General features: G+C 39.6%; 1 protein-coding gene across 1 annotated transcript in view; it reads left to right on the top strand.

The window, feature by feature from the left end:
• The window catches only part of htt (huntingtin), a 900,697-nt gene that overhangs the window by 753,126 nt on the left and 127,958 nt on the right, over positions 1-19,613 (top strand). The window contains exon 38 of the mRNA XM_067142878.2: positions 4,132-4,270. Within this exon, the coding sequence (XP_066998979.2) occupies positions 4,132-4,270 (139 nt within the window). The remainder of the gene's footprint in view (positions 1-4,131; positions 4,271-19,613) is intronic.

The raw sequence follows: 19,613 nt of genomic DNA, 5'->3' as shown, positions 1-19,613 counted from the left end.
CTCTCAACGACTGATTGCACCCTCCCTTCCAAGATGCCAGTGAATACTTTGCCTGGTTTGCTAATCAATGAGATACCTCGATAGTTGTTGCAATCCTTCCTGTTCCCTTGTTTATAGATAGGTGCAATTACTGCTTTTGTCCAATCTGAAGGTACCTTACCAACATTCCACGCTAATTTAACTACTCTATGAAGCCATTTCATCCCTGCCTTCCCTCTATACTTTACCATTTCAGGTCTAAATTTCATCTGTTCCTGCTGCCTTGTGACAATGGAGTTTTTTTTACCATCCTTTCCACTCCCTCAAGCATAATTTCACCAACATGATTTTCCTCCTCCCCATGAGCTTGTCTGTTTGCAACACCACCAGGATGATTTCCTTTTACATTGAGAAGATGTTCAAAATATTCCCTCCACCTCTCCAGTGATTCCCTGGAATCTATTATGAGTTCACCTGAATTACTCAAAACACTGTTCATATCCTTTTTCCCTCCCTTCCTAAGATTCTTTATTACTGTGCAGAAAGGTTTCCCTGCTGCTTGACCTAGTCTCTCCAGGTAATTACCAATATCTTCCATTACTTCTTTTTGGATTCAACAACTATTTGTTTCTCTCTGTTTCTTTCATCTACGTACAAATCGCTGTCTGCATCGGCCCTTGTTTGGAGCCATTTCTGATAAGTCTTCTTTTTACGTTTACAGGCTGCTCTCACTTCATCATTCCACCAAGATGTTTGCCTTTTCTCAACTTGACACACAGTTGTTCCTAGGCATTCCCTTGCTGTTTCTACTACAGCATCCCTGTATGCCACCCATTCACTTTCTATATCCTGAACCTGCCTACTGTCTACTGTTCGAAACTTCTCACTAATCATATCCATGTACTTCTGTCTAATTTCCTCGTCCTGGAGATTTTCTACCCTTATTCATTTGCAGACAGATTTCACTTTCTCTATCCTAGGCCTAGAGATACTTAGTTCACTACAGATCAGATAGTGGTCTGTATCATTGAAAAATCCGTGGAAAACTCGTACATTCCTAACAGATTTCCTGAATTCGAAGTCAGTTAAGATATAGTCTATTATGGATCTTGTACCCCTAGCCTCCCATGTGTAGCGGTGTATAGCCTTATGCTTGAAGAATGTATTCATAACAGCTAAACCCATACTAGCACAGAAGTCCAGCAAATGCTTCCCATTCCCATTTGCTTCCATATCTTCCCCACATTTACCAATCACCCTTTCGTATCCTTCAGTTCTATTCCCAGCTCTCGCATTGAAATCGCCCATTAGCACTGTTCTATCCTTGCTGTTGACCCTGACCACGATGTCACCCAATGCTTCATAAAACTTGTCAACTTCATCCTCATCTGCACCCTCACATGGTGAATACACGGACACAATTCTTGTCCTAATTCCTCCAACTGACAAATCTACCCATATCATTCGCTCATTTACGTGCCTAACAGAAACTCTGTTGCGTGCAATGGTATTCCTGATAAAGAGCCGTACCCCAGACTCTGCCCTTCTCTTTCTAACACCCGTCAAGTACACTTTATAATCTCCTATCTCTTCCTCGTTATCTCCCCTTACCCGAATGTCACTTACTCCTAGCACATCCAGATGCATCCTCTTTGCTGATTCAGCCAAATTGAAAAAAAACAATCTTCAGTTTCATTGTTCTTCAAATTCTGGTCGTAGATGCTGAGGGTACAACTGGTTTGAGAACCATGTTTTAGATATACTTTCTTTTGAAGATGAAAATGGTGGCTGCATTTAGAAGTGTCCACGGATCTGGGGACTGAATATGTTCTGTTGGTGTATCTATGAAAAATATAATCAGTCATGGTGAGATGGCTTAACCCTAATAGACACCACAATGATTTTGTAAAGGTGGAAAGATCCTGTATGGACATTGAAGTACACTCAAAAATATTTTGTTGAAGAAGACAGATCAGCTTACGGTCAGTGCTGGTACTGTATAGGGGTGAAGAACTTGTCAGGTCACATTGTACTGCATTCAGTCAAAGACCTCATAGTAAGTCCAAACCATGCTGGTTAAGAGATACGACAACTGTTGCCCCGAGCCTATTACGCACCTCTCACTCAAATATTTTCAGTATGTGCTATGACTTGTCTATGTTTTCTCTAAGATCTTTTCAAGTGCTAGGTGCTGCACTCCATCATAAATCATTTAGTCTGTAGTTTAATTAAGGTTTACTGTGGAGTTGAATAGGGCTGTTTTCATTTCAAGCACTTTTTTTCTATCCCCTGTGATTGATTGATTGATTGATTGATTGATTGATTGATTGATTGATTGATCGATTGATTGATTGATTGATTGATTGATTGATTGATTGATTGATTGATTGATTGATTGATTGATTGATTGATTGATTGATTAATTTACAGTAAGAAGCAGGATAAAGTTTCATTAATGTAATTTTATATAGTGGCATTGTTTGTTGTTGTGACATACTGTTTTGATGATGGGCAATGGTGTAAGCCTAGGTGTGTGTTTGTAGTTCAGTGTGAATATTTCCTTTAACTGCAGTATCTTGTTTCTTCTTTAACACATTGACCACCAGACAATTTTTTAAAAATCTTCCCATTGGACCGTGCTTTTTTTTGTAGCAATTTCTTCTTAAATATATGAAACTGTGGACTAAAATATAAAGATGCATAAATGAAATGAAAAATAAATGTTTTTACTGACAGTATCCATAGTGGAACGGCCATGGTTCCATCGTAGAAATGTTTTGCTGGGACCAGTGGTCGTGCATAGTGTACAAATTTCTCTTACATTTCTAGCAAATACCTTCATTTAGATATTTTTGGATCATTTGTGCTTCAGTTGTTGGCAAGAGAGCATCCACACTGATATAAGATCTTTGTTGTTCTTTTATGTCATATTCAAGCATGCACTTTTTTTTATCATTGTTGTAGGGCAGTATATCTGTATATGGCAGGTATTTAATGCTATTGTTCCAAGAGAATAGTTGAAATGGCAAGGAAAAATGCTACAAGGTATGAATAGGGATCACTGTGGTTCCGTGTTAAAATCCTTCCGCTGGTACCAGCAGTCCCTCGTTGTGGTCTGTAGAGTAAGTAATTTCCAATTATCATTGGTCGTGCGGTCTCCAAGAAACAATTAAGTTCAGTATTTAATCAGCAGTCCCTATGGATAGAGCCCTGCACGGATGTGGATATCTGCGGATTGACAGATAACTTTGCTAATAATTTCTGGTTATTAATTTTCACTCGGGTATACTGTTATTTTTGCTTGTGGTTAGGCGACCCTTGACAGTGGTAAGGGAGGACGGTGATTACATAAAGAACATTGAGACCATAAAGCTGTAAACATGACCTAAGCCTAACTAGCTCCTGTTTGCAATTGATGGGAGGAAGGAACATAGGTCAATACGTTGGTAGTTGTCGCAAGAGAAAATTCCTCATAAACCTGTGACAGTAAGATGTCTGGTGCTAGGTATCAGGCCTGTTGTATTATGTTAACGGATCTATCCCTTTCTATACCTTGGGTGTAATATAATGTACTTAAATATTTACCACATCCGTGGATAAGCATTCACGGATGCGGGTGCGGATGAAGGAAGTGCAGATGCGGATACTATTTTGTATATCCGTGCAGGGCTCTATGGACTGCCATGGTCTGATGGGAAATTTGGCTAGCGATCTTAGTGCTATTGTGATCGTAAAAATAACTGAACATTCCAAGATAATAGTTGAAACCGCAAAGGAAGTATTACCATGTATGGATAGGGACCGCTGTGGTCCCATCATAAAAATGTTCTGCTAGTACCACCTGTCCAGGCAATAACCTTATTCCCATCCCAGATGTACTAAAATTTCCACAGGGACCACAGTGGTCGAAAGCTTAAGTAATTTCCATTTAGCAACGATCCTCTTATCTCCAGGGGACAATAAGTTCATTGTTTACTCAGCGGTCCTTGTGGATCACCGTGGCCTGACAAAAAATTCAGCCGGCTGTTCCGTTGAACCACTCTGGTGCTCAACGTGTTAATTAAAAATATGCAGATTCCACTAATGTATATCTATTATACACTTTAACTGCCTGGTTTATGCTAATTAAGATGCTTTTATTCTGTGTTTTAGGTCTCCATTCTGCTCTAAACGATCCTGATACTGTATGTGGTGCTCATGCATGTCATCAAATGGCAGTGTTAGTGCTGTGGTTAGAGAAGACTTCTTTACAGATGAATAGGATTCCTAAGTTTCTGGCATCTTCCATTAAGTTAGTATTTTCACTTTACTATTAGATGAGTAATTTGATGTACATTGATTGAAAGGAAATGTACTGTGTGCCAAAAATTGTTAAAGGGTTGTAATTTAGGGAAGCTGGAAAGGGGAAAAGCAAGGATGCAAAAGAGATACATTTTGATGTTAATTCATCAGTGTGAACAAAAAGGGAAAGTGTGAAATGGTAACATGGTAAGTACTCCATTCATTGGATGATTTACTGGTGAGTAGATGTTGATGCGCAAAAGATTGAAATATCTATAAGTAGATCTACCTGGATGTAGGAAAGAATATATTAGCTTTCTTGCAGCTTCTGAGAGCAGGAAATAAGACTGCATCAGGAAAGACTAGTGCTTTAATGACTGATAAAGAAACTTTGTCAGTGGTGACAGTGGTAATGCTGTGAAAGTGATTATGCAATTTATGTTGTTTGCATTTGTATAATTATTCATACTTGTGGGTAGGAATGTTGTGGTAGACTTGCATAGAAGTAATAGCACCCTGTGTCTATGAATGAGTTTGATGGGAGGATAGCTGTTAAAACTTATGATGAATTTTTATCGCTGTTTGGTGAAGTGAAAGTTATGTAATTTCCTTTACAAAGCGTGCTGTTATGGTTTTTTTTAACAGTGAAGGTGTGACTTTAAATATGTCATTAGAATAGAATGGAATTCGTCCATTCCTTAGTCACAGATCAGCTGAAATTGAGAAGAGAGTATACATTTATCACAATCCATTGTTTATGATGCATGCATTTGATTTTTCTTATTACAATTAGTTTTTTAAATAACTACAGTAAACATCATAATTAAAACTATGCTATTACCATATTTATTCAATTATAAGCCAACACCGATTGTAAACCATCAGTCATCGCATAAGACAATTCAGATTCATCATCACTTATTTCTTTGTCTGTCTTCATCAAGCGGATTTGAGATCGAACACTTTTTAAATGCATGACCAATGACTTCTCATGTAATGTTTGGAGACAGTGCTAGAATTACAAAAGCTTCAGTTAATATAATTACACTGTCCTGCGATGGTTTCATTGCCGCCATCCTGTATTGCTTTTTAAGATGACTTCTGCATCCTGAATCAGGATCCAATGTTAATTTTTCCCCATCACATGACATTTTCTCAAAAATCCTATATTACGTTTATTTCATCACATGTACTAATGCACTTCTTACGTTGTTAGGAAGAGTGTTGCTTTAATTTAGATTTCCATATTCTTTTATTAATTTATTTTATTATTTTATTAATTCGACATCCTCCAGCCATCTCGTAGTCCTGTATTATTATGCTCAGAGTGTAGAGCTGGCAACTATGTACAACGGGTGGTTTTGGCTGAGTGGCATCATTCTCTCGTTGTGCTTCGTTCGCAACAGTCTGAGTTGTGTTTCGCTTGCTAGGAAAAAGAGATTTTTGTCTTCACAAGCGTTCTATATGTGAGTGACGTACTATTTTAATATTTTTATTGAACTTACATCTATCAACATGCCACGATGTGGCTGCAAGAACAATCCAGATACATTCTGCTATGTATGTGGAAGTTTTATGCCAATGAGACCGCGGCGCAATGTAAGATAGTTCGTGAGAAGGCTTGTAGAACCTGTATAGAGCAGTTACGGCAATAGGTGAACGGTAAGCGAACTGCGTTGCCATTCAGTATTCCAATGGTGTGGCAAGAACCCCCAGACCACAGTACTCACTGCTACTTCTGTTCTGTGTATGTGAAGGGATTTAACAGCAGCAACAAAGGTAACATTGTGTATCCAAGCAATATTTGATCTGCAATTTTACCCATTCCTCATGGCCCTGGTATACCAGTACCACAGCGTCCAGAACATTTACAGGATTTTCCTTCTTCTGAATCTGACACAGAAATGGTGGGCACTAACTCTGACTGTGATTTCTCCTCTGAATGTGTTGAAAAAGAACTGAGGGTGTTCGAGCAAAGTGCATTAAATGACTTCGTTTGAGATCTTAGCCTTACAAAGGAATCTGCCGAGTTACTTGGATCTAGACTTCGTGAAAGGAACATGTAGGCACCAGGGACAATGTACTATTGGTACAGACATCATGATCAAGAATTTACACCCTTCTTTTCTGAAGAGGGAGCCTTGATTTACTGCAACAACATTCCGGGGGTTATCTTAAAACTAGGTGCACCACAGTATGAACCTATTGACTGGAGACTTTTCATTGACGCCTCCAAGCATCTAATCAATGCCTCCAAGCATAGTTTGAAGTGTGTCCTTCTTCACAATAAAAACAAACTTGCATCAATTCCTGTTGCTCATTCAGTTATTATGCAAGAAATATATGGAAATCTCGAAATGCTGTTGTGTAAACTGAAGTTCCAGGAACACAAGTGGCAAATGTGTGGTGATTGCAAAGTGATAGGTATTTTGTTAGGTTTACAAGGACATTATACAAACCACCCCTGCTTTCTGTGTGAGTGGGACAGTCAAGCAAGGTTACATCACTGGACTCAAAAAGAATGGCCACGTAGACAATGGATTGTAGCGTCGAAAAACATAAAACAAGAAACTCTTGTTCACAAGAGCAAAATACTGTTACCTCCGCTTCATATCAAACTAGGGCTTATGAAGCAATTCGTTAAGGCCCTAAACAATGAAGGTGAATGCTTTCAGTACCTGTGTCTTCGATTCCCAGGCATCAGTAATTCCAAAATCAAGGAGGGTATTTTCACAGGTCCAGATATCAGAAAACTTCTTTCTGATGATCATTTTGAAGATGTTATATGCGCTGCAGAGCGATCAGCATGGACAGCATTCCGGAATGTGGTCAAATTTTTCTTGGAAAAAGAAAGGATTCAGACTTGTTTCTTGTTTCTTTCCAAGATGTAGGCTGCAAAATGAGCTTGAAATTGCACATGTTACATTCACATCTGGACTATATCCCTGAGAACCTAGGAATGCTGAGTGAAGAGCAAGGAGAAAGATTCCAGCAGGATCTACAGGAAATTGAATGTAGATATCAAGGGAAATGGAACAAAAACATGCTGGCAGATTACTGCTGGTTACTAAAGAGAGAAGGTCCAACTACCCTCACACATGAAAAGCAAGGCGAAGACGTTTCTTATACTAAGGTAGGACATTATAAAATTGAAACCATTGACTTACCATTCTCAGTACCTTATGAGGCTTAATGCGTGGTAAATTTTGGTCCATTTGGCTGTCTTTTTTCTACAGATCTGTTAACACAATACACTACATATCTTTATATTATGTTCATAAGTATACCATTGTAAGATAGGAGTGTTCAGATGGGTGGAAATAATGAGAAAGAAGCATACTTTACATGTGATAATAGTAATCTTGCATGTGTACGTGCTGCATATTTATCAAATTTCCATTTTGAATTTGCATAAAAACCTGATGTGATAGGGGAAAACTGACTTCAGTTCCAGAATCAGCATGGCTGAAATATAAAAGATCACTGTGTAAACTTCATGCAATGATCGCAAAGTTTGAATTTGCAGGTCAGTGTTATTAGCAAAGTATCTGCAACAATAAGATTCATGAGAAGAGGGTAACATACTTAGTATTCGCTTCAGTGGATAATCGTTGGCTTCTATAAAATATGCTATTTTGCTTGTTTTAGGTGCAAAAGATAGGAAATTTGCTAAAATCCAGTACACTAGAGGCAATAGAGCTGAAATATGTTGCAATTAAAAAGAATACTTTTTTCTATTAATGTTCAAGTGATTAATGTTCCTAGAAGTAGTTTTGGCCAGGTTCTGTAAATTACAATATAATATTTAACAACTCCCATATCCGAGCGTGATATGAAGTGGGGACAAACTACAAAGGAATACTGAATAGCATGGATAGGATAATAGACGTCTGTAAAAGATGGTTTCCCATTCATAGCCGGAACCAGACAATTCTGGATATTATCTGGACTGCTTCTAGTGCCTTAACCTCTTAACATACCAATTATTTACAAAATTGTGATCATTTTTTACCTAATTTTTTTATTGTTAAAATGGGCTATTTATTGAAAACTAATGACAGTGGTAACAATGAAAATACATTTTTCGAACTTAATAATGTAATATAAGCCACTGAAAAGTTCCTGTTTTAAAATCCCGAGTATACTCGTGATACTTTTTACGGGTTCTAAAATAAATAACACAGCACTAAACAGATGGCAAGTAATACAACATTGACACTCAAAGTCAAACTCTTCTTCACTCTCCATTTTCACCTAACAGATAAAGTACACTTAGATAGCAACAAATACGGGAAAGCTGCGAAAACGAACTGCCTGAGTCACCGACATCCACTACGGTTGAGTCAGAGACATCTGTTGGCAAAAATAGGACTGTAAAGTAATCATTTCATAAACATCTGGCGGAAATATTGAGAAACAACAAGAAACGAGTATATTCGGGCTTTTAAATTAGGTACCGATCAACGAGCGACACTCCCGAGTATACTCAGGATTTTATTTTATATAAATATATAAAACCCCGAGTATAATCGGGCTTTCATGTTAAGAGGTTAATGGACACTTGGTTGTCCATAAAAATGAAAATGTTCTTATTCCTATAATTCATTTTCAGACTTTCCTCAAGACATGTTGCGATAGCTATCACTTCAGCTTGAAAGACTGTAGTGTGTTTGCCCAGGCTCATCTGGATTGATCTCTCAGGTCTTCCCCGTTGATCCCTCCTCCTGTGCCCTCCACAGTCTTTGAGCCATCAGTCCACCACACTATATCTTCTTTTTCAGTATTCCATTTGTTGATATCCCAGTCTTTTTTTATTATCTGGGTCTCAAACGGTTTTTCAAAGTTGTACTTTGGTATCATATGATCAGAAGGCATGTGTAGAACTTCCTCTGTTATTACTCTGTTAATTTTACAGTGTCCTAGATTGGGTCTTTGTGCATTCCAGCACTCTCATTGTGCCAATCTATATGAACTCATTCTAGCATGTCTTTTTATGAAATTGCATAGTGATGCGTGGTCTAGTAAAGTATTCAGGGCTTCTGTCAGCATAATTTTCATAGCACCAGTTATGGTTATGCATGCCATTCTCTGTAGGCTATCCAATCTACTACTGACTTTTCCTTGACTTACTTTCTGCCACCAGATGATTGCAGTATAGGCCATCAACAGTCTAATGATCACTGTATATATCCACATTACCATTGATGGTCTTAGGCACCATGTCTTCCCGACGGCTCTTTTACATGCATACAGCAAGGTCTTGGCCAGGGTTATGTTCCTTTCTATATGTGGATTCCAGGTTAGATTTTTTTCTAACACTACACCTAGGTGCAGTGCCTGTTCTTCCATATATATATATCTTGCCCAAGAGATTCAGTGATCTGCTTCCCTCTAATTTCCTCCTTCTTGAAAAAGGGACCATAGTTATTTTGTTCGGGTTGACGAACTGTTGTTCTTCTCGACTCCAGTTCTGCACAAGGTTAAGTGATCTTTGTGTGTGGTCCTGGATAACGCTCATCACCTTACCTTGTACCACAATCACTAGGTCATCTGCGTATCCTTGTGTTCGTTGAGCATAGCTATGATTTTGTTCACCACGAGGTTCCACAGCAGAGGAGAAAGAACTCCTGCCTGAGCACAGCCTCTGGTGGCCCTTAACGTCACCGTTTCTTCAAACAGGGTTGCTTTCATCTTTCCATCTAACATGGATTTAATCCATTTGACAACAGTTTTACTCACCTGGCTCTTTTCCAATGCTTTGATCATAGAGTTATAGGTTGTATTGCTGAAGGCTCCTTTTATATCTAGAAATGCTGCCAGTGCAATTTCTTTGTATTCTAGGCTTTTCTCTAGTTCACAAACCAACTGGTAAAGTGCTACTTCAGTGGATCTGCCAGGTCTGTATGCAAACTGATTTTCATGTAATGTTGAGTTCAGTTGCACCGTTCTTCTGATATATTTATCCAAAATTTTCTCCATTGCTTTCAGCATGAAGGAGGTTAAACATGATGGTCTGTATGCTTTGGCTTGGGCATAATTTGCCCTTCCAGGCCTTGGTATGAATACTGCTTTAGCTTCAGACCATAATTTCAGCACATACCCTAAAGCTAGACTAGCTCTGAAAAGGTCCTTCAGGGCATTGACGAGAATCTCCCATCCTTCCTGTAAGAGTATCGGAAGTATCTCATCTGGTCCCGGAGCCTTTATAGGATGAAACATATCAATTGCCCATTTTAAATTGTTGTTTTTTATTATTCTGTTGGCACAGTTCCAGTCTGCTCTTCGAGCTCCGGCCTCTGTTCCAACTGTTTCTTCTTCTGTCATCTCCTCAGTCTCAGGAAAATGACATGCCATTAGTATCTCCAGCGTGTCCCTCCCTGCCTGAGTAAATGACCCATCTGGTTTCTCCAGTGTCCCCACTTGATTTATATGGGTTGCTTTCAGAACCTTCTGGAGCCTTGCTGTTTCAGTGTGTGATTCCACTTTCTCACAGAACAGTCTCCAAGATTTTCTTTTTGCTTTCCGTATCTCTAGGTTATACTCAGTGAGTTTCCTATGATACACAGTACGTCCCACATACAATTTCTGGATGATATTCTATTTAACATCCTAACATCTTTTTTCATTTTGGCTAGTTTGTTGTTCCACCACCTTTTTTTGTGTTTTTATTTCCTTTGAGAGGACATTTTTCATGGAATGAGTCTATAATAGCCTCTTCTAGTAGTTCCACTGCCTCATCCAATTATTTCTGTCCTCTCACATTAGTTGGAATTTTTTGTACAGCCTTCCCTAGAACTTCTCTGTATCTGTCCCAGTTAGTTCTTTTTGGGTCTCTGTACATCTCAGTCCCACATAGTCTCGCATCTATTGCAAATTGGATGTGCTGGTAGTCTGCCAATGATGGTTCCTCCATCACCTTCCAGTCTTTAATAAAGTTTGCAATATGCCTAGTGCTTAGTGTAATGTCTATTACCTCCCTACGATTTTTATTTATAAATGTAGGCTTGTTTCCTAGGTTTAGTATTGTCAACTCAGTTCCAATATTAAACTCTAGTAAAGACTCACCTCTTGCATTGCAGTTCGTGCTGTCCCATGCCATGTGGTGTGAATTTGCATCTGCTCCAAGGACTAGGGATGAACAGCGTTCCTGAACATAAGACATTTTAACTTCCTGTTCACAAGAAAACATGTTCTGGGTATTTCCGATGTTGTATCCTACATCAGCTTACCTCCAGATTCCGCCAGTCCTGCTACTCTGCCCTTGACTACCCATGGCTCTTGAATAAGGGTCACATCAATAGCCTCGGACTTGAACTTCCTTGCGAAATTGGCCATAACTGCTTTTTTTATACTGAAGATTGGTCTGAAGGACCTTCAGCTCCGTCTTTATCAACATTGGATTTCATTTTTCCCCTGATGACTTGAAACTTGATCTGCCCAAGTCTGAGCTTAGCCTTTTTGAACTCTTCAAAATCTTTTTCAGCAAGGGCTAAAATGACAGTCCTTCCTGTCTTATCGATTGAAATGGCATTCAGTACTCTCCATTCTTGTGTTAGAAGTTTGGTATCGTGCTGATTGATTCTGACAGCAGTCTGCTCTACTGGAGCTTCTGTTGCCATTTCTTGTTTTGAGTCGGCGACAGCCTGTCCAATTGGGACTTCTGTCTCCATTTTTTCATCTTGGACTTGCTCTCGGATCTGCTCTACTGGAGCTTCCTTGGCTTCCCTTGATGTCAAAATTTATTGAAATTGGTTCTTTATAAGCATTCATATTTCAATCAATCATAGGGTTTATGTTCCTTCTAGGGTCCTGAGTGTCATTCTCACCATCCATAGTGAGGCATACAGCCAAATATTGTCCTCCCGCAACTCAGGCTCTCCCTAGCAGAGACCACGCCCCTCAGTCGTCCATCCAACGGTCCGCCCCTGGTCCAAACCTAGCCAGGTTTGTTTCCCCTTCAGTAGGCCTATGCACGTGGTCTCCACGTGGCATTATCATGACTGAGTTCACAGCCATGACTTTCCCTCTAGATTAAGATCGCCCCTTTCCCAACCTGCGGCTCGTCCAGGCTATGTCAGTCTGAGTGGTTGGTCCCCAGATGTAGGACGTCCTCCTTTACTGGTTTGTCTAGATACGTGGTACTTGTGGGTGAGTTCCCTTATAAGTTGTACCTGGAAATCTGCTAGAGATATGTTCTGTCCAGTTTTGACATTGAAGAGGGCATGAGAATTTAGAACAGTGATGTCCAGCTGGTAGAAAAAGAACTTGCGGTACCATTTCATTGACTTCCGCACACGCTCGATAGAACTGATCATCATGTCTGACCGGTCAACAGGACCCATGTACTTATTATAGTCAGTAACGCAGTTGAGTTTCTCTAATGTAGTCTTGTCTGTCTGTTTGTCCATCTTCCCCATAGGTATCATGTTGTCTGTATGTCACGTGGTCAGCATACAAACTTCCCTACAATTGAACCACCTGATGGCAATCATATTGTCTGTCGCTTTTGATTCAGTTTGTCCTTTCTTCAATTTTTTAGTAAATTTCAGCATACCTCTGCTGTTTTTCCTGACGGTACCACATGAGTTGGTTTTGTTTTCGTGTAGGTGATCATACAGTTGTGGACTTGAATACCAGTTATTTATCCACAATGTACTGTATGTCCTTTCTGCAAGTACCTTTCAATTAGCGTCAAGACAACTGCACCTGATACCCCAAATTCATGTTCAGAAATTATTTCTGTAGTTGACCCTGTGTAAACAATAAAATCCAGCACATATCCAGTCTCACAATCACAGATAACAAATGTCTTTATTCCAAATCTGTGTCTCTTAGATGGGGTAAACTGTATGAATGAAAGCCCGCCTTTGAAAAGCATCAAACTTTCATCAATGCAAATGTTTTCCAACGGGGTGAACATTTCTCTGAACTTGTTTCTGAAATGGTCAATTGCAGGCTTTATTTTATACAGCTTGTCACCTTCAGGCTGACTGTTGTTGTCATTGAAATGTAACAACCGCAATAATAAGAGATTCCTGTCTCCAGACATGAAATCCGAGAACTGCAGGGTCATTATTAGAGGATCATTTGACCAGTATTCAAGAATTGTAAGTTTCTTCATTCTTGCCATAAACATTGTCACGGCAAAAAAGACGTACATTTCTTCAGGTGTGGTTTCTCTCCATTTCTGTAGCCTTGAACTTGGAGACAGTGGCATTGTTTGCGTAACAAATACAAAGTACGTGTTTGTTTCAACTGCTATATGCTCTATAATTTCTCATGAGAAGAAGCACTGAAATACGTCTAAAGCCGCTGGTTCATCATGAATCACACCGAATGATATACCCGATGAACTGTCATCAAAACTGTGTATTACAGGACTAAACATATTACCCATGCGCCATTGAAAAAAATCTGGTTCGGAACAAATTCTTTTTTCTGGTTTGTGGAGCTGGTACTTGAGGCTCAGCACTATCACTGTCATCACTGTCACTAGGACTGTAATCACTACCAAATCACTGATATCTGAGTACTCATCTTCTGATTCAAGGGTATTCACAGCTTCTATAAGTTCAAACTTGGAAAAAACGCGCCGTCCGCTACTTGAAGCCATTTTTACAAACCCTGGATACAGGTGCTTTGCGGGACTGCCAACCTAGGTTGTGCGCTGAGATGAGTGCATTATTTCAGATACTTGACCGCAGATAGCATTAAAATGCAGTCTCCGTTTTGACTGATGGTCCATTATGCTGCTAAAAAGATGTAGCTTGTTGCCACTCAAGTTTGAAAAACAAAGGAAAGTCCGAAGGTATATATATTTCCTTTTCAGAAATGTAGTTAAAGTTACTGATGTGATATCTCGGGCGCAGCATGGACGTGACGCGAATGCTAAATGTGTAACACTGAAGTAGTCAAGCGCGAAGTGTTAAGGACAGATCACGATTTATCAAAAATGTCCTTATTTTCTGAAAAGTCCTGGCCTGCTGAAGTCTGCATTGGATTTCACGAGAGAAGTCCCACTCATGATTTATGTGGCATCCTAGGTATTTAAAGGATGAAACTTTGTCAATCCTACCCCTTCAGATTATTATCATTATCTTTTTTTTTTCTCTTTGTTAGGGCCATCTGTGGATTACGGTGCTTGTGTTTTAGCTTTCTTGATGTCATCGTCATTGTTTGCCACAATTGGTGTTTTTAGCGATTGGTTTGGCAACTGTTTTCTTGTTGGTACCTCAAGCTTTTCTGATGGTCCAGTAGTCCTTAATTTTCCGGCTAAATTCAATCTTACATTCCTCAGACCAGTCTTTTGGTCTGTGGGTAACTTCTGTGAGGGATGTTACAAAGGATTTAGTTTTAAGAGTTGTATGATTATTACTCCAATCAGCTATGTCATTTTGATTTATATGGAGTTCCGAAAGGTCTTTCTCCACTTGCTTCATCCACATGAATCCAGTAGCTTTGCCCTTGTTAGCAGCCTTGAAGATCCTATGGGATAACCTATTTGAGTCCATTCTGGATAGGTGTCCATAAAATGCCAGTCGCCTTCTTCTGATGGCGTCTATGAGATTTTCTTGGTGTTTATATAGCTCACGATTTTGTAGATACCATCGGCTTCCATCTGGTAAAATTCTTGGTCCCACTATCCGTCTCAGGAACTTTCTTTCTTGTACCTCGAGGGCTCTTAGTGGGGTCTTCTTAGTTAAATATAGACACTCTGCTGCATAGAGGACTGAAGGTCTGATACTGCGTTGTAGTTTCTTAGTTTGACATTCATCGACAGATTTTTTGAAGCATATAGTTTTCTACAGGCATGGTAAGCCTTATCTAGTTTGAGTCTCCTGTGTTCAAGAGCCATTGTTTCGCTGAGGTCCTCTGAGAACCATTCCCCAAGGTACTTTACACTTTTGACTCTCTTGATGTAGATATTATCACTGACTCTCATCATTCCAGGGGCATCTTTGAGTAACAAATTCGGTCTTTCCTCTGTTGATCAAAAGACCTGTTTTAGCCGCTATTGAGTGCAGTGTTTGGAGCTGAGTAGTAGCCTCCTGTATGTCATTTGCCAATAAAGTCAGATCGTCTGCAAAGGCTAGGCATGGTATCCTTAGGTTGTCGGCTTTAATCCCCATCCGTAATCCAGTGTTCCCTGGAAGGAATCTCATCCATTCTCTAATGATCTTTTCCAGAATGCAATTAAATAATATGCATGAGATGCCATCTCCTTGTCTCACCCCTGTTTTAATGACGAAACTCTCCAAGAGTTGTCCTCTAAATTTTACTCTGGCTGTGGTATTGTGCAAGGTAGCTTGCACCAGCCTATTGATCTTGTCGTTAAGTCCTAGTTCTCTTAATGTCTTATAAAGAGTAATTCTGTCTACTGAGTCGTATGCTTTCTGGAAGTTGACAAATATAGCTACCCATTGTCGGGCTCTTGACTTGCTGTATTGAAGGATGGTCTTCAGATTTTGTATCTGCTTGGTACAGGACCTCGATGCTCTGAACTCTGCTTGATATTCTCCTAACTCTTTATCCAACTGTCTTGTTACATGGTGTTCCAGAATCTTGGAAAATATCTTATAGGTAACAACAAGGAGTGATATTCCTCTGTAGTTACTGGGATCTGTTTTGCTTCCCTTCTTGTGGATTGGATGGATAATGGCTGACGTCCAATCATCTGGGAGCCTCTCGCTAGTCCATATGTCCAGAATTACTCTATGTACTCCTGAAGGTGTGTTCTCCGGGATGTTTTAGCATTTCTGCTACTATCCCATCTTCCCCAGAAGCTTTATTATTCTTGAGTAGTTTAATTATATTTTTGACTTCTTCATAGTTGGGAGAACGGGTAAAACTCAGTATTAAGATTAGTTGGTTCTGTAACTTGGAGACGTTCAATAGGTTCTTCTGCATTTAAGAGTCCTTTGAAGTAGTTAGTTAGGATCTTAGTACGCTGTCATTAAGACACAGGGATCCATCTGGTCTCTGGAGATGAAGGCAGGGGAAGCGAATTGGGTTGTTTGTTGCTTGAGGCCCTTGTATAGATCTCTAGAGTTGTTCCTTACAAAATCCTTCTCTGCTTGCTTAATCAGTTCCTGGTTGTGCTTCCTCTTGACCCCTCTAATGATGCTCGACGTAGTTTTCCTTTGTGCAATAAAGGCTTGTAAATTAGCTTCATTCCTATGTACATTCCATTTGATCCAAGCTAGCCGCCTAGCTTCTATAGCTTTATCACATTCGTTGGACCACCACGGATGCTTGTTCCCTTTAGGTCTATTAGGGATTGTTTCCTGAGCCGCTACTGTTATGGCATCCCTAAGTTGATCCCATTTTGTAGATGTGTTAATCCTGTAGGTATTATGAATCAGTCTCTCTTGGTAACTAGTGCTATCTTCTTTGAGTTTGGTGATATCAAACCTAGGGATCTTCATGTTTTTTGCTAACATACCCGTGGTCTTTATTAGTGGTTTCAGGTTCGTTTTAACCAAAGACAGGTAGTGATCAGAGTCAATGTTGGCTCCTCGTATCACCTTGACATTCATAATATCCCTGCGGTGCAGCTTGTCTATCGCTACGTGGTTGATTTGGAATTCACCTATCATGCTATTTGGGCATCACCATGTCATTGCCTTTCTGGGAAGGTGTTTGAAAGCTGTAGACATCAAAAGTAATCCATACTTGGTGCAGACACTGATTAAGCGTTCCCCATTTGTGTTGGTTCTCTTATGGGCAGGATATCTTCCTACAATCTTCCGGTATTTCTGTTCTCTACCAATCTGGGCATTGAAATCTCCTAACAATATAGACGTATGGTGATTTGGTACTTTGTCTAGGGTTTCCTCAAGGACATCCCAGTGCTGGTTTGTCTTTTCTTGGTTTTTCCTGTTACAGTCATTGGTAGGAGCGTGGAAGTTAATCATAGAGTATACCCTATTCTTGCATCTGAAGGAAAGCACCGATGTTCTATCGTTTGGTGATGAAAAGTCAAGTATGCTTGTAACCAGTCAATGGTGTACTGCAAACCCAGTCCCAAGGAATGGTACATTTTCCATTATTCTATTACCAGGTTTCCCTTTGTATATTCTATATCCGTGATACTCCATGGCTTCTTCGCCCAGAAACCTAGTCTCTTGGAGAGCTGCTATGCTGATATCATCATCATCATCATCATCATCATCATCATCATCATCATCAATGATGGGATAGGAAAACAGAAAACCATCTTCAGGGCTGTCGACAGTGGGGTTCAAAACCACTATCTCCTGGATATAAGCTCACAGCTTTGTGCCCCTAACTGCACAGCCAACTTGTCCGGTACTTCAGATCTTGAGACTGCCTGGAATATCATCCCCCTTTCCTGCCGACAGCCATCCACTTTCCCTTCGTTATTTTCAGTGTCAAGCCCATTATGTTGCTTGCTTCATGAATCACAGTGAGCAGTTCTTGTAGATCCTGTAAACTGGCTGCAAGTAGGATAGTGTCATCAGCATACGTTTGTTGACCCCATTAACCACCACTCCTTGAGGCTTTTCATAAACATAATCTTGAAAAATACATCTTGAATAGAAATATGGGAGGGAATGAAACCTTTACGAAATCTTTTCATAATTAAGGCTGTTTCTTAAAGCTGTCCATCTACTTTAATCCCAGCATTCTGTTTCCAGTAGAGATTTTGAATAATATAGTAATTTCCTGTATTCATTAGAAAAGGGCTATGATAGTGTCCTTGTAGAGAAAGTGTGGAAGAAATCTGGTACAAAAAGTTATTGGAAAAGGAACCATGGATATTTCAGAAGTGATTCATTTCAATGTTGCAGTTGTAAATTGATCCTAGACTGCAATCGGGAAATGGATCTGTAATGTACTGTAGATAAATAATACCAGCAGAGAGAAAAACGAGAATGAGAAACCGTGTGAAGAAATGTAAGACAAAGTGAGGACAAGGGGAACTAAAAGATTTGAAGAAAATCATCCCAAAGTAAAGGAGAACATTAAGTTCCGGGGAAGTAACTTAATGAAGACATCAGTGCTTGCTATAGGAGGTTATAACTCGGGAATATATTTTATTACAGAATATGGAATAAATTTTTGAAACAAGATAAACTACTAGTGGCTAAAGATATTATGTACAAAGCATATTTCATACCTGCTGTAACGTGTTGCATTTTTGGTAAGTGGACAGTGAGAAAGAGCAACAAAAATTGAGTACTGGCATAATGGATATGCTCCAATTTTGGAAAAATAATTCCATACTTAATGGATGCATTTCATTTTTAACATAAAGCATCTTGGTAATATTTACAGGATGGATTGCAGTATGCAGTGGAACTAACAAATGAAGAATTACAGCTGCAGGCTCAATTGTGGTGATTGCACCATACACTTTCTTCTAAGGGCAGCAATTATTTCGATAGTATGTATGTAGGTAGGTAATAGTGACAGTGTGGGCTGGGCTGTAGAGTAGAAGAGAAATGAAGGACCGAGTAGTCATGTTTACATTCAAGTTTTAAACAGTAATTGCACCGGGCGAGTTGGCTGTGCGCGTAGAGGCGCACGGCTGTGAGCTTGCATCTGGGAGATAGTAGGTTCGAATCCCACTATCGGCAGCCCTGAAAATGGTTTTCCGTGGTTTCCCATTTTCACACCAGGCAAATGCTTGGGCTGTACCTTAATTAAGGCCACGGCCGCTTCCTTCCAACTCTTAGGCCTTTCCTATCCCATCGTCGCCATAAGACCTATCTGTGTCGGTGCGACGTAAAGCCCCTAGCAAAAAACAAAAAAACAAAACCAGTAATTGCATGATTGCTGTTATTTTCTATGAATGCAGTTGCTGTAAACAATACTATTTGTTGAAGACTATACAATTATAGGCAGGTATGAGTGAAATATTGTAATAATAATAATAATAATAATAATAATAATAATAATAATAATAATGTTATTTATTTTACGTCCCACTAACTACTCTTTTATGGTTTTCGGAGACGCCAAGGTGCCGGAATTTAGTCCCGCAGGAGTTCTTTTGCGTGCCAGTAAATCTACCGACACAAGGCTGACGTATTTGAGCACCTTCAAATACCACCGGACTGAGCCAGGATCGAACCTGCCAAGTTGGGGCCAGAAGGCCAGTGCCTTAACCGTCTGAGCCACTCAGCCCGGCGAAATATTGTAGAACAGCGGAATTTACTAAATGCATGGTGCTTATGGTGATAATTGTTGATTCAAGGAGCAGAACAACAAAATTTACCCCTTTCAGTAAATGAATTGAAAAGTTACACAGCAAGTTTTCTGTGATAGTTATGTAATACTGGTAATATTTTTTTCTTACAAAGAATTCCTGATGTACCTTTTTTGTTTTA

This window comes from Anabrus simplex, chromosome 3 (genome assembly GCF_040414725.1).
Source record: "Anabrus simplex isolate iqAnaSimp1 chromosome 3, ASM4041472v1, whole genome shotgun sequence".
NCBI classification, from domain to species: Eukaryota; Metazoa; Arthropoda; class Insecta; order Orthoptera; family Tettigoniidae; genus Anabrus; species Anabrus simplex.
This window is presented reverse-complemented; position numbering and strand designations above follow the sequence as displayed.